The following is a 15,882-nucleotide window of genomic DNA, read 5'->3' on the forward strand; positions in this document are numbered from 1 at the left end:
GATTATTTTTAAAAGTCTTTTTTTTTTTACTTAAATTTCTGGATTACCTAGGAGTTTGCTTCTTTTATTTATTGTTTTCTTATTATTATCAGGCATTTGGTCCTGTCTCTTCTTGCATCTAGGAATTTTTGATCAAGCAATGGGCATCCTATATAGTGAGAGATGATAACAGTAAATAAAATAATTGGCGATAAGAGTAAATAAAAGTCTTTTAAAGTGCTGGGGATATATTAAAGAGTCATTAAATAGTAAATGTCATTGTTACTTTTTGTTATCATCAGTATTCTGTAATCACAAGGAATTTGTACTTATGTCTGAGGCTTTTCATGGAAGCAATGTCTGTGCTTTCAAAGACCTTCAACATTATTATAAATAAAAGCCAAAGGAAAAATAAATGCATTATGTGTATATTTTTCAGTGTATTCTATCAACTCTATTCTTAAAATGTATTTTAGAACAGTTTTAGATTTATGGAAAAATTGTGACGGTAGTACAGAGAGTTTCCATACGCACTCATAATTACCCCTATTATTAACACCCTACATTAGTGTGGTATATTTGTTGCATTTCATGAAATAATATTGATCCATGATTATTAGCTAACATTCCTAGTTTATTCAGGTTTTCTTAATTTTTACATTTTTTTCTGTTTCAGGATATCATAAAAATCACCACTATACATTTATTTGTCATGTGTCCTTAGGCTTCTCTTGTCTGTTAAAATTTGCCAGACTTTTCTTGTTTTTGATGTACTTGATAGTTTTCAAGAGTACTGGTCAGATGCAATTCTTCCTTTTGATTAGAGGCAAACATTCTCCCAGATATTCAGCTTATTATTCATTCTTTTTTCAGGAAATAATATGTTCCAAAATAATGAAAGCTCTGGCTGCTTTTAATTTAGTTAAATGGAGGATAACCTGAGTACAACTATTTTTGTTGTTGTTTTAAAGTTTAGGTTTTGAGTTTCTTCAAACAATGCTATCTAATTTACATTTGTTAAAAAATGAATAATTTGTGACAAGATACAGTTAAATAACTTATAAATGTAAACTATTTACAGCACATTTGTATTTTAAACTTCAGTTTTCCAAAATAGATTATTCATTTATCAACATACTGTGCATTGAATATTCCTATGTGTCAAATACTCGGCTAAGTTTTAATTGAGGGCTCCTGATAGTGGTAGTGAAACCTATACATCTTATACACATCATTCTCTTTGATCTGATTACCTAGTAAAAGAAATAATATTTGTCATAATTTGGCTGTTTAAAGTATATTTTTAAGTAGTAAAATTTTATTTTGTATCAATTTTGCAGAACTATTATGGAGCTGCTAAGATGATTTTTTCTGACAACCCACTTGGTCTGACTTGTGGAATGGTATGTCCAACCTCTGATCTTTGTGTAGGTGGATGCAATTTATATGCCACTGAAGAGGGACCCATTAATATTGGTGGATTGCAGCAATTTGCTACTGAGGTATGTATGATATACACATGACATCCCCCCACTACCATCACCATGCACAAGTATCTTAAAATAACTTTAATCCTTGGTGCTCTGTTGATACCCAACATTTTTAGTGTGACACACAGCTCAAGTATGTTTTGTACAACAAACTTTATTTTTGTTCAGCAGCTTGGCTATAAAAATGAAGTTTATAAAACCATATGTCAAATTAGTTGCAATCCCAACAGGTTATTAAAATACTTTCAGTGAAATTATATAAATTAAACGATCCGAAAATAGAACTTATTCATTAACTTTATATGGAAGTATGGCAAGGAGACCCTCTTATGAAAAGTCGATCTTCCTTAATGGATTATTTTCCCCAAAACTCTCCTTAATCTTTAAAGCTTGAAATACTGCATATTTTGTTGCTTTCTTTGAGAAATAAAGGTTAGAGAATTTTCAAAAACCCTGAAACTGAGTAATGTTATTTAGCAACATTAATAATGTCATTAGATTTTGTGAACTTATAGATTGGAAGCAGGTCTTTTATTTGGACAAAAAATGTATAATGAAATAAAATGAAAGCACTTTTTTTCTATGTATCCCATAGACTTTGATCCTGGCTTTCTCTTTAATGAATCATTTGTAAAGGGCTTTGATTCTCCAGACACTCTTGGGCTCTCTGAGGTCTCCTATTTGGAGTCAACAAGCAGGTTAATTCCCATGTATCATTTAAATGATCAGCTTATATGAAGGATATTGTAAGATTTTATAATCTTTGGGGACTAGTTGGCTAGAAAGTCAAATTAAATGCCTGTCAACACTAGATTTTTAGTTAATGACTTACCGATCTGGTTTTGTCAACGTAAACACAATGTGTTCTTTCATTTTAGGACCCTTCCCATAATATTCCTCAAGCTTAAGTCTCACTTTGCTTTTAGTAATAAATCAGGGTTATTCCCTTCGTGCTTTGTGACAGGTTAATTCTAAAGAAGAGCTCCTGGGAATAAGAAAATAGAAACAATTTGAGGTTGTGAATTGTTGCAATAAATTCTGGGATTTAATTTCTTTTCTTACCAAATTCACAATTGCATTAGGCTTACCTGACCAGTACGAAGTATGATCTTTACAACCTGTGAAAATCCTTAGTTGATGGAGAAGATTCACTTGAATTCCTCCTGATCTTTCTTTGGGGACCCATTGCCTCTTCATTAAACCAGGGCAGGGGCAAGCTTTTACAAGATGTAGTAAGTGAATGGTCATCAACTAACACAGCATTTTAAAACAAAATGAATTAAAATGATATCATTAGTTTGTCATTGATCTGGTCATGAGAAGGATGTGTGAGAGAGAGAGAGAGAGAGAGAGAGAGAGAGAGAGAGAGAGCGAGCCAGAGAGAAACATTATTCCATTCCTCTGGAAACTCCCACATGGTTTTAATTCTTTTCTCTGGGAACACTATCCCTCTGGGAACCCTTACTTGGTTCTACCACTCATTCCCAGAGCGGAGTCTATTTAAGACAGAGACATGTGCCCTCAGTACAGAATTTATTAGAAACTCAGTAAAATTTGAGAGTTGTCCTACTTAGGTCTTGCCGTAAGTATCATCTAATGAAGGGTTATGCACAGACTAGGACTGCGATAGATGCATTTTAAGTGCATCAAGGAATTTAGAATAGGAATGTGTCTGCCTATTTAATTCCAGTTATACTTTGTATAACTGTGATTTCAGTATCAAATTATAAATAAAAAATGTCCTTGTGGGAACTACTGAGAAAAGCTTTTTGTCCTTCTTTTGGGGTTGGCTGATTAGGGTGCCTGGTTTTAGAAAGTCCTGTATTCCCTAGGTCAGTGTGTGGTTTACTTAAATTTACCCAACTCTCAAAGTTGTTAGAAAGGTAAAAAAACAACAACACGAGCAACTCCTTTTTCACTAATATTCATGGAAAGAAGTACAAAGTGCACAATGTTATTTCAAACTACTAAACTATTGACATGACTTTTTAAGTTGAAGTACAACATGATGCAAATAATTTTATGTTTTATTGTTTGATAAAACAATGATTGATTTTGACCTTTAAAGAAGTACAAATCTGTTTTTTCAACCAAATTAAGCAAAGGTTAGGAAAGCAGATTAAAACAGTATGGTATTTTTCAAAATTGTTTCTCCTGTGACTTTATAAGTGGTTTTTAAAATACCAACTCAGTAGTCTGTCATTATTGGTTGGGTACCTACCTTAGTCTTCTCCAGCTAAACATGGGCACGTGATTTTGAGGAAAAGGACTACATCACATGATGCATATAGCCTGCCATAGAATCAGGAGGCCAGCTGCTTTTTTTTTTTTTCTTTGCGGGGTTGGGGTGGATCCTGTTTTGTCATTACTATTCAACTTTTTGCTGTTTCCACATTTGCAGTGTGAAAAAGCGACCTTCCTTCACACATTGGTGTGTTCATGCAATAAACAGGCTACCGGGGTGATTGTGACTCACTCTAGGAGGCATTTTTTTCCCCTAGTACTATTTTAATCCTATCGTAACATTGTTTCAATAAAATAACTTGTAAATAATAGTTTGGTATAGATTTTATCAATCTCATGATGGTTTTTAAATTTCTCTGCACAAACATAACCCTTGAAAATTTTATTTTGAAAACTATTTGTGTATTTATTGGAATTTTGAAAGAATCATGTATTTACATTTAATAGACCACCTAGACTCTCATTGCCTCTGAAATTTAATTAATGAATGTGTTGGAAAAGCAGAAGGAAATCAGAGTGCATCTTTCTACCCATTGCTTAAAGTTTGAAAAAAAATTTTACATAGAAAACTAGCTGCATGTCAATCAGTTCTCTTCTGCTGATTAAAAAGTTATGGAGGCAATTTAGAAATATTAAAATTAAAAAATTCAAATTTTCCAGAATTTCTGTGTCAAAATGAATGAGAGCTGGAAAATTTATACTTAAAATTACCACCTCAATACTGAATTTTAGGAATATACTGGATTATGATATTGGCATCTAAATGTAGAATTTATTTCACAAAACATTTTATAAGATTTTTCTAATATCTATGAAATATACCTTTTTATGGTACATACCTCTTAGCACTTTTATTTAGATTTTATACTTTTATTGTACTAATATCCAGAATCTACAAGAAACGCAAACAAATCAGAAGAAAAAAAAATCCCATCAAAAAGTAGGCTAAGGACATGAATAGAGAATTTTCAGAAGAAGATATACAAATGGCCACCAAAAATGTGAAAAAATACTCAACATCACCAATCATCAGGGAAATGCAAATTAAAACCAGAATGCAATACCACCTTACTCCTGTAAGAACGGTCATAATTTAGAAATCAAAAAATAATAGATGTTGGCATGGATGTGTTGAAAAGGGAATACTTTCACACTGCTGGTGGGAATGCAAACTAGTACAACCACTATGGAAAACCGTGTGGAAATTTCTTAAAGAACTAAAAGTTGATCTACCATTTGATCCAGCAATCATACTGCTGGGTATCTACCCGGAAGAAAAGAAGTCATTATATGAAATCGATACTTGATCACACGTTTATAGCAGCACAATTCACAATTGCAAAAATATGAAACCAGCCCAAATACACATCAGTCAATGATTGGATAATGAAAATGTTAGACACACACACACATACACACACACACACACACACACACCATGGAATACTACTCAGCCATAAAAAGGAACAAAATAATGGCATTTGCTGCAACCTAGATGGAGTTGGAGACCATTTTTCTAAGTGAAGTAACTCAGGAATGGAAACCAAACATCATATGTTCTCACTCATAAGTGGAAGCTAACTTGTGAGGACACAAAAGCATAAGAATGATACATTAGACTTTGTGGACTTAGGGGGAAGAGAAATGGTGGGTGGCAGGATGAGGGATGAGACTACACATTGGGTACAGTGTACACTACTTGGGTGATGGGTGCACCAAATTCTCAGAAATCACTACTAAAGAGCTTATCAGTGTAACAAAAAAAATCACCTGTTCCCCCAAAACTATTGAAATATTTTTAAATGTAAGAAATTTCTGCTTTTTTAAGCCAAAAAAGAGAATGGAACTGACATGCAATTCTAGATGAAATCAGGTGACTCATTCAGAAAAGAGCTATCTTTAGATTTTCCTTTTTTACATTTAAAAAAAATTTTTTTTGTCTTACCTTTTGTCTCTCAACAGGTTTCGAAACTATCACCTCTCATTTGACTTTACTCAATACTTGTTGTATCAACATATACTATTTGCAGTAATGCAATAATTACTTTGAAATATACAATAAATGATTACAGTTACACTGTTATGCTACTGAACAGTAGATCTTATTCTATCTAAGTGTATTTTTATATCCATTAACTATCTGGAATTAAATTGGATTTTTCATTAACACAAAGAAATGACAAATGCTTGAAGTGTTGGCTATCCCAGTTACCCTGACTTGATCATTACACATTGTATGCGTCTATCAAAATTTCACATGTACACCATACACATTTGCAACTAGAATGTATTCATAATAACTAAAAATAAAAAATTGAAGAATTTTTTCATGTAATTGATAAAATGTACTTTGTTTTATTTGCTTTAGATTGAACATATATTATAGATAAAATGCTAAAGGCCATGATATTCTCTTCCCAAGTCAAATACTCTGATTAATTGATGAATCTACTCTATGTTTTATGTTTCCTAAGAAATTGTAGTTCCACAAATAATGTGGAATTCTCAAATGAATGTTGAAGTTTAGAAACTTTCTCGTCTGTTTATTGACAATTCATCTTCCTCATCTTTTTTTTAAAAAATTTATTCTTTGAACATTATGTGGTATATGTGGTGATGGATGGATCTGTTGATATAACACACTCACCCTAGATTCTCTACAGAAAGCCAGTTAACTCAGTTCCATTTATTGTGTAGTTTATTGTTTCCAGACTGATTTGTAATAACTCTAATTTTATATAGTAAGATAGTATGTGTGAATTTGTCTGCTTTTGTTTTTTTTGACAGGGTTCGGAGGTCTTTTTTTTTTTTTTTACATTGATCTATTTATGCATCCATTCACTGATACAAAATGTATTAATTGCTACAGCTTTATGTTTTTATATATGATGGGGTGTTTTATTCTTGATTTACCATTTTTATAATTTTGTTAACTATTCTTATGCTTTAAGAACATGAAGATGGGATATTTCTTAAGGGTTAAAGAAATAATATACTATATATTCTAAGGGACTGTAAACATTTATTTCTATATTTTATCAAGGGTAGATACAGTTCGAGTTAAATTAGCCCAGTAAATATACACTAATACAATAAAAATGTCAAGTGTTATGAGACTACATTAAAGAACATTTAACAGTTATTTAAATTACATCAACATTTATGTTTTGTTGAAACCCGATAATAGTTTTGAAGAATTGGGAATGGAGAAGGAACTTGTTCACTCAAATTAGTATATGATTGTTTTAATACAGCAAGTGTTACTTCTACCATATCTTCACCTTGGATATGGAAGTCACTGAAATTCTTAAACTTTTGTGTTCTACAACTATATTTGAGGAGAATATAGAAATATGTATTCTAATGAACAATAGAGTATTGCAGGTCTGCTCTGAAATAATGTATTTCTGTGATAAATTTCATCTATCAAATAGAAGAGTGGAGACAGAAATATTAAGTGCAAGCCCCATATTAAAACAGTCACTAAAAAGATGAGTATTTGTGCATAAACTGAAAAGTGAGGTTGGAAATACTCTAGCTGTGTATTATGTTGATTGCTTTATAAGTAAGATGATCAAATGACCGAGATAGGTCAGAGAATGATCAGGACATTATTAATAATCAGTCCAGTACAGCAGGAGTAAACTAAGACCACCCCAGGCAAACTGGCTTATGTGAATACCCAGTGTAATAAGAGTCCACTAGGTAAGGATTCAGTTAATCAAACTAACATTGATTGGGCATCGATCAGCACTATGTGTTGTTGTAGACTGCTTCTTTACTACAAGTCCTAGGAAACATTGTAGTTTCTCAGGAAATAATCAAAGCCAACAATTGAAATAATGTGGTAAATGCAGTAAGACATATATGTTTACATTGGCATCCTTGGACTTACAGTCCAATTTTCATTACTTTTTGTCACATGGTTTAGGAGGTGATTAGACCTTAGTGCAAATGAAAGTATCAGACAGGGAGAAAATGCAGTTATACTGTATTTGCATAGTACTTCGGTACATTTTTGTAATATCTCACTCTAAAATGCTGATAAACAGCGCTTGAGGGCATGCAAACCAGGTAATGTTTTTTCCATTTTGGACATAAGGAAGCTAAGAATCGAAGTGATTACAAAATCACAGCTAATGTTAAATAAACTCCCAGTGTCCTGCACAATGTTAAGTACTTTATTTAGAGCTTGACTAATCCTCAGAATAACTCTCCAAAGTAATGTTGTTATTTCTATTTTACGTATGAGTAACAGAAAGCTCCATGAAATTAATGAAGTTCCACAACTTCACATCTAGTGAGAGGCAAATCTAGAATACAAAGCTAGTGGTTTAATTTTCATTATTTCACAAACTCTAACTTGCTCCAGATAATGTTACTAGTCAAAGACAGAGCCTCACTGTAAACCCTGGTTTTCTAGCTTTAAGGCCACAGTTGCATCTCCTAGGCTAGCCAAATATACTTAGTCACCATACCTTACAAGTCCTTGTTTTTCTGTTAGATATGAAGCAACTACATTGAAATACGTTGGGTAAGACCAACACATATGGTCTAGTAGTGGTTTTTTTCTTTTTGTTCTTTTAGATTACTTCTGTAGCCAGGAGTGAATCTAAGTTTTATGGTGCTTCAGATAACAAAATGTTGGGTTCCTTCTTTAGAAATTACATTATAGCACTACTGAAAAATTTAAATACAAGGCCTTAAAAGGGATCTATGCAGGCCAGGCGTGGTGGGTCATGCCTGTAATCCCAGCACTTGGTGGGAGACCAAGGCAGTCAGATCACCAGGTCAGATCAAGACCATCCTGGCCAACATGGTGAAACCCTGTCTCTACTGAAAAAAAAAAAAAATAACCAGCTATGGTAGTGTGCACCTGTAGTCCCAGCTGCTCACAAGACTGAGGCAGGAGAATCACTTGAACCCGGAAGGCAGAGGTTGTAGTGAGCCGAGATCACACCAGCCTGGCGAGAGAGTGAGACTCTGTCTCAATAAATAAATAAATAAATAAATAGATAAATAAATAAATAAATAAATAGGGAGGTCTGTGTGACGAGGGACTTTGAAGCATAAAGTGTTTATCTGCAGTTTTATTTTATTTTGGAATGCCTAAGTGTGATTTTGTGAAAGCTGGTATACAAGTAAATTTAGGAATAAACCTGGCACATTTATGATACAGTTTGACAAACTGATCAATAAAATCTATCAGTTCATGTTTGTAATTTAAAATAATATAAATTATCATGATAATGAAAAATTACTAATATATATAGCTAATAACTTTTTGCAGGTCATTTATAAATAGGATATAGATTAGACTATAGTTTGTTAGATTGATTGTATGTCATACTTGCCCTATTATCCCCAAGTTTTGTCACTTTAAATGAGATTTCTCTATACTACTTCTATTTAAAATAGTACCATCAATTATTTGTGAATGTTTTTCACCCACACCCAACCCTCAAACACAAAGGTGAATTATTTCTGAGGGAGGTAAGATATAGATGAAAAATATGCATTAAGCACTAATAAAATAAATATTTTTTACCCGGGTAAAATGTGTCTGTCTGGAATGCAAATACAAGTAACATCTTTCAAGACTTGATTTGTGTCTCTCCTTTTTCTCTTAATGAAGTGATTAATAGAAAAGAATAATGTCTTGATAAAATTCACTAAATGTCTGACATTCTTCTCCAAAAATCTTTAGAAATCTGTTAAAATAGTCCTTACTGGCACAATGACTTATAATAAAACTATGGGGCCAGATGAATTGCTAGATGGTTTTCTTTTTTTTTTTTTCTTTCTTTTTTTTTTTTTTTTTTTTTTTTGGGGGGGTTTTCCNCATTCTCCTGCCTCAGCCTCCCAAGTAGCTGGGACTACAGGCACCCGCCAACTCGCCCGGCTAGTTTTTTGTATTTTTTAGTAGAGACGGGGTTTCGCCGTGTTAGCCAGGATGGTCTCGATCTCCTGACCTCGCGATCCACCCGTCTCGGCCTCCCAAAGTGCTGGGATTACAGGCTTGAGCCACCGCGCCCGGCCTGCTAGATGATTTTCATCACAATATTTTAGTTTGCTTTAAAACTATATCATAATATTCAGAGCTTAAAAATAAGGTACAGTGATTTGGGGGCAATAACTTTAAATTTTACCAAAATTGCATGGTTAAAATTATTTGCTGTTAGTTTTTTCTAGGTTAGTTTTTAAAAATAAATGTAAATATGTACAATTTCATGGGCAATTTACAGTTTTAAAAGATTAATTGGTTTAAGCTTCAACAAATTAAAACATGTATTTTCATAAAAATATTTGATTAATGATAATATAGAGTAGTATAAAGCAATATTATTGTATCAACATGAATCACTTATAAAAGGCATGATGCTTTAAGTTAACATTTAAAGCCACCCATTTATCTCCAAATAACAATGATAAATAAAATTTAATGAAAGTAGAAAAAAAGATAAGGGGTGAACTGAAAAGGAAATATAAATACCTTTTGGGCCAGAAATGATATAAAAACATGGAGACTAAGTTATTCTCTGCTAACTTCTGCTGGTGAGTGGTCTAGGGTAATAAGTGCCCAAAACATCTTGCATGGTAGAGGAAGGGACTCAACTCCACCTCATAGAAAGTTTAAAAATAAATAGGTGCAACTGCTCTTACAGAGCTGGGGCTTATAGAAAGTTGCAGAAACAGAGAAAGCTGTACAGCAGGTGTTGTGTGCATGTGTCTATGGCACAGTGATTTGGTTCTGTGATACCTCTAATCACCTTGAACTGGAACCCTGGACTTTAAGAAACTTGGTTCTGCAGTGGGAGAGAGGGATAGGAGTATTGTTGATTGAAGGCCACCACATACCTGATATGAAGCCATAGGGGGAGTGCAACGAAAGAGAAAAAATTCACTCAATGTAAATGAGAAACAAAAAGGTGGAAACTACGTTAGGAAAGATAATTTATTAGTGATAATTTAAAGACTTACCTGATGGTATCTGACTTTATTCTGATGAAACACAAATAGTATTATAATCAGGCCCTTAAAATTAATATGTATAAATTAATATCCTAAAATGAGATAAAATAAAAAGAAATCAGCAGTGAGTTTAATATAAAAAACAGTTGACTTGATTTACACTGTAATGACAATCTCAGTAGAAAAGGTCAGTTTTGGACTGGATAGAGGCACAAATTGCAGAACTAAAGAAATAAAAAATAAAAATATTATCTGAGTGTTCAACCAGAACACAATAAAGAGATATGAACAAATGAAAAGTTTAATAGAGAAGTTCAGAAGCTTCTAAGACTCCAATACACATGTAAGGGGAGTTCTTAAGGTAGAGAGAGAGAGACTGACACAGGAGGAGCCTTAAAGCAGTTATAGTGGAAAATTTTCCAGAAGAAAGGAAAGATGAAAGGTCTTCACTTAGACACAGGGTTGTGGTAATATTCAGCAATACTAAAGATAATGAGAATCAGAACTTCAAGATAAAGGGAAAGCAGATTACTTGAAAAACCAAATGACAATTACTCTGACCTTAGATTTCTCATCAGCATCTACTGAGAGTTATTCTTTAGAAGGAAGGAAACAAATGTGGAAAGAAAGAAGGAAAGAAACAATGTGTAAAAATATGGTTGTGAATATAATTAAATATTGATCCCGGAATAATAATAACTTATTTTGAGGTTTGAAAAATAAAGATATGAAAAAAGTTTTGTAATATTGACAAGGAAGTGTTTTGGAAGACAAAATAATAAAAGAAAAAATCAAAAGATGTAATATTCATAAACATGTATACACATGACAACATAACCTTACTCAAAATTTGCAAGATTTATTTGTATAAAGTTTATTAGATTGATTTAAGAAATCTATAGTTTTCTGAGCCTGACTAACGTAGAACAAATGCATCTTTTCTATGCACTTGCAGAATATTTATCAAAACTGACCATGTACTAAAAACCAATGACTTATAAGTGTGCAGATAGTCCCCAACTTACAGTGATTCAACTTAAGATTTTTTGACTTTAAAATGGTGTAAAAGTGATACACGTTTAGTAGAAAACTAACTTCAAATACTCATTCAACTACATTATTTTTAACTTTCAGTACTGTATTTGATAAATTACATGAAATATTCAGCACTTTATTCTATAACAGGCTTTGTGGTAGATGATTTTGCCTATCTGTGGGCTAATGTAAGTGTCCTGAACATATGATTTTGGATGAGTAAAGTTTCTCATAACCAAACTATAAACACTTACGTTTTCAACTATATTTGGTCAGTTTAAACCATTTTATTCAATTTGTTTATCAAATCCCCAATATAACCTTTGTATAGTCATAATAACATGGACTTAATGTTAGAATAATCTTGTGAGTCAGTTCCTTTGTAAAGAAAATGAACAATCATACCTAAAGTCAAAGATTTTTAGGATTGGAAATATAAATGTTAAGTTCCCCAGAGAGTGCCTTGTAAAGAGAAGACATTCATCACAAGAAGCTATCACCATTGACTCTAATCCTCACAATAAATTGCTGAAGTAATCATTACTCTTTTAATTTTTCAGAGTTGGTATTTAGAAAGGCAAAGTACTCTCTAATATAACATATATTTTTTGTTGTTGTTTTTAAGATTTGGCTTATATGTCAATTTCTCTTCCGGGTAGGTTTTACCTTCTCGAATATTCTGAGAGCACCGTTTGTGAAAATTAACCCTGTACCAGACAGGCTGCATAGTAATATATTTTATTAAAAATAAGACATATTAATGCTCTATTATCCAGGGAGCTACTTACTGGAGAGTCTATGTTTTTATTCATACTGGTGTCTAGGACATAGAAGGTACATAAACAATACCTACCAATTGAAAAGGAAATTGAATGAAATAATATTCTGATTTCAACTAACACAGTATTTTTAACTTGTCAGTTGTACCTCTCAATGTCTATTTTAATAATATGAAAATTATGGAAAAAATTTTGAGAATTACTAATACAGTAATAATTTTGATAACTAAAAATTTGACATGACATGAAGTTTTATCATTTCTAATACATTTGAAACACAGTTCTCACTTTTGGTGTTCCTGGTCTAATTCTTGTGAAGAAAACTATTTGTCAAGAAGCCCTAGTATATTTCTTTTCAAAGGATGAATGCAGTGATTAGTATGTACTCAGTATTTCCTTTGACTTGTTTTACAAAAGGAAACAAATAACAAAGAAAATTACATAGAAGCATCTCCTAGAAGGTATGTAATTTCAGGTAACTTACTTTTGGATGCACAAATAGCAATCTTTCCCCATTCAGGCATTCAAAAGGTAATGAGACATTCATCCCACTAATTAAGTAACTCAAGAAACTGAAACCAGCAAAAGAAAACTGATGTAATATTTTATTAAGATTTATCTTAGACCTACACTGATGAAATAACATTCCTTTAGAAATTACCAGAAATTATTTTATTTTATAATGAAATCAAACTAAACACTTGCAAGAGTATAATCCTCTTATGAGGTATGCAGAATACTACCATACTGTTACAATTCATCCTTCAACTAGTAGAGATATTCTAAAATTTCCAAGAATATTTTACTTCTCATGACTTCCCTATAGCATGTATTTGCTATTGTGTGTTTAATTAGAACAAATAGAGTAATTGAATAATTATAGCTATCAAACATTTATGTTTATTTTCATTATGTACTGTTTTAGAAAGCAAGAAAGGTTAAAATGAGCAAGAGTTACCCTCAAATTTGAATTGGTAAATATACTTTTATTTACAATGCTTTCTCCTTTTTCATTTATAGAGCACTATAGAAAATTATACTGTTTCTGTCTCCAGAAGGTGAGGAGACTTAGGGCTCCTCTCTGCATTGCAATCTTTCCATTTTAAGTATCAGATTAATCTCTCCCTTGCTTCAAAGTAATGTGAAAATTATGGAGAAAATGCTGGTAAAGTCAATTTGGATTGATGAAATAAATGCAATTTCTAGACGAATGAAAGGTGAGAAATCACAGAATGAATATGCAAGAAAATTAATATTAAAAATGTTTCCTCAAGGGTGTACCATGTACCCACAATATTAAAAAATGTAAAAGTAAAATAAAAAAAATATATACCATGTACTTACAAAGTAAAAAAATTAAAAGTAAAATTTTAAAAGGATATTCACTTGTAAATAATTCTTCTTCATGATCACTAAGGTAGCTTAAGCATATCACTGGAGTCCAGGAATTTTGAAATTAATCAAAATCTTGTTGAGTGCGTATTAAAATAATCTTAAAATAGTCTATGTGATACAATATTTGTGGGGAAGGGAACGCCTTAAAAAGAACACAAATACAATGTTATAAGACAAGAAAAGGAAATGAAATATACACAGAGAAGGAAAAAATAAAACTCTTTGTTAGGGGATGATAGAATTGTCTATGTAGAAAATTCCAAAGAATCAACAGAAAAACCCCTGAAACTAATACACAATATGGCAAAAAGGGATATAAGATTAATGTACAAAAGTCAGCCACTTTCCTTTACGATAGCAATAAATGATTAGAATTTGACATTAAAAATATACCATTTACATTTGCATCCTTAAAAACGAAATGCTTAGATATAAATCTAATAAAATATGTATAAGATGTATATGAGAAAGACTATGAAACTGTGATGAAATAAATAAAAAAAACTAAGTAAATGGAGACATATAGACATATTCCAGGTTTCCAAATAGAACACTTAGTATTTTCAAGATGTCAGGTCTTCCCAGTTTGATCTATAGAGTCAGTGCAATCCCAAATCAAAATATCAGGAAACTATTTTAGAGATATTGACAAACGGATTCTAAAGTTTACATAGAGAGGCAAAAGAAGCATAATATTGAACAACAAATTTGGAGGACTCAGACTAACTGACTTTAAGACTTACTGTAAAGCTGCAGTAATTGAGACAGTGTGGTATTGTTAAAATAATAGACAATAGATCACTAAAACAGAATAGAGAGCCCAGAAATAGACACACATAAATATAGCCAACTTATCTTTGACAAAAAAGCAAAGGCAATACAATGGAGAAAGGATAGTCTTTTCAACAAATGATGTTTGTACCACACTACTTTCACATGTAAAAAAGTGAATCTGCAAACAGACCATACATACACCCATTAAAAAAATAATTAAAGATGGATCATAAACCTCAATGTAAAATGCAAAACTACAGAACTCTTAGAAGATAACATGGGAGGAAATCTAGATGACCTTGGGTTAGGCAATGACTTTTAGGTACAACATCAAAGACTAGATTTATAAAATAAATTGTTGATAAGATGGACTTCATCAAATATAAAAAATTCTGAGCTTGGTGTGGTAGCATGTACCTGTAGTCCTGGCTCCTCAGGAGGCTGAGGGAGGATTGCTTGAGTGCAGGAGTTTGAGACCAGCCTGGGGAACACAGTGAGACTCTCATCTCAAAACAAACACAGAAACAAAATTAAACCTTCTATTCTGCAGGAAACTTTCTTGAAAGAAAATGAAAGACCGGCCTCAGACTGGGAGAAAATATTTGCCAAAGACATATCTGATAAAGAACTATTATCCAAAATGTCCAAAAGTCTCTTACAACCCCCAAATATGAAAACAACCCATTTAAAAAATGATACAAAGACCTTAGCAGATATCATACCAAGAAGAATATACAGATGGAAAATAAGCATCTGAATAGATGCTTCACATATGTCATTAGGGAAATGCAACATAAAACAACAGTGAGATACCACGATACTATTAGAATGTTTAGTCTGCTCAGTTTGCTATAACAAAATACCGTAAAATGAATAGCTTATAAACAACAAAAATTATTTCTCTCAGTTCTGGATGCTGGGAATTCCTAAATCAAAGTGTTTGTAGATTTATATTGTGCTCATAACCTGCCTTCTGGTCATAGATAAAGGCTTTTTACTGTGCCTGTCTCACATGTGGCAGGGGCAAGGTAGTTCCCCTGGGGCTGTTTTTAAGGGAACTAATCTAATTGAGGAGGGCTCCTCATGACCTAATCACTTTTTAAAAACCCCACCTTTGCTATTGCAAAGACTTGGAATCAACCCAAATGTCCATCAGTGACAGACTGGATTAAGAAAATGTGGAACGGTATGTTCTTCCATTTGTTAGTGTCCTC

General features: G+C 32.4%; 1 protein-coding gene across 1 annotated transcript in view; it reads left to right on the plus strand.

Moving 5' to 3' along the window:
- Positions 1-15,882, plus strand: part of DPYD (dihydropyrimidine dehydrogenase) — an 875,642-nt gene that overhangs the window by 211,358 nt on the left and 648,402 nt on the right. Inside the window, 1 exon segment of the mRNA XM_017850609.1 lies at positions 1,320-1,481. Within this exon segment, the coding sequence (XP_017706098.1) occupies positions 1,320-1,481 (162 nt within the window).

Source organism: Rhinopithecus bieti, unplaced genomic scaffold, assembly GCF_001698545.2.
Source record: "Rhinopithecus bieti isolate Rb0 unplaced genomic scaffold, ASM169854v2 scaffold_1887, whole genome shotgun sequence".
NCBI lineage: Eukaryota > Metazoa > Chordata > Mammalia > Primates > Cercopithecidae > Rhinopithecus > Rhinopithecus bieti.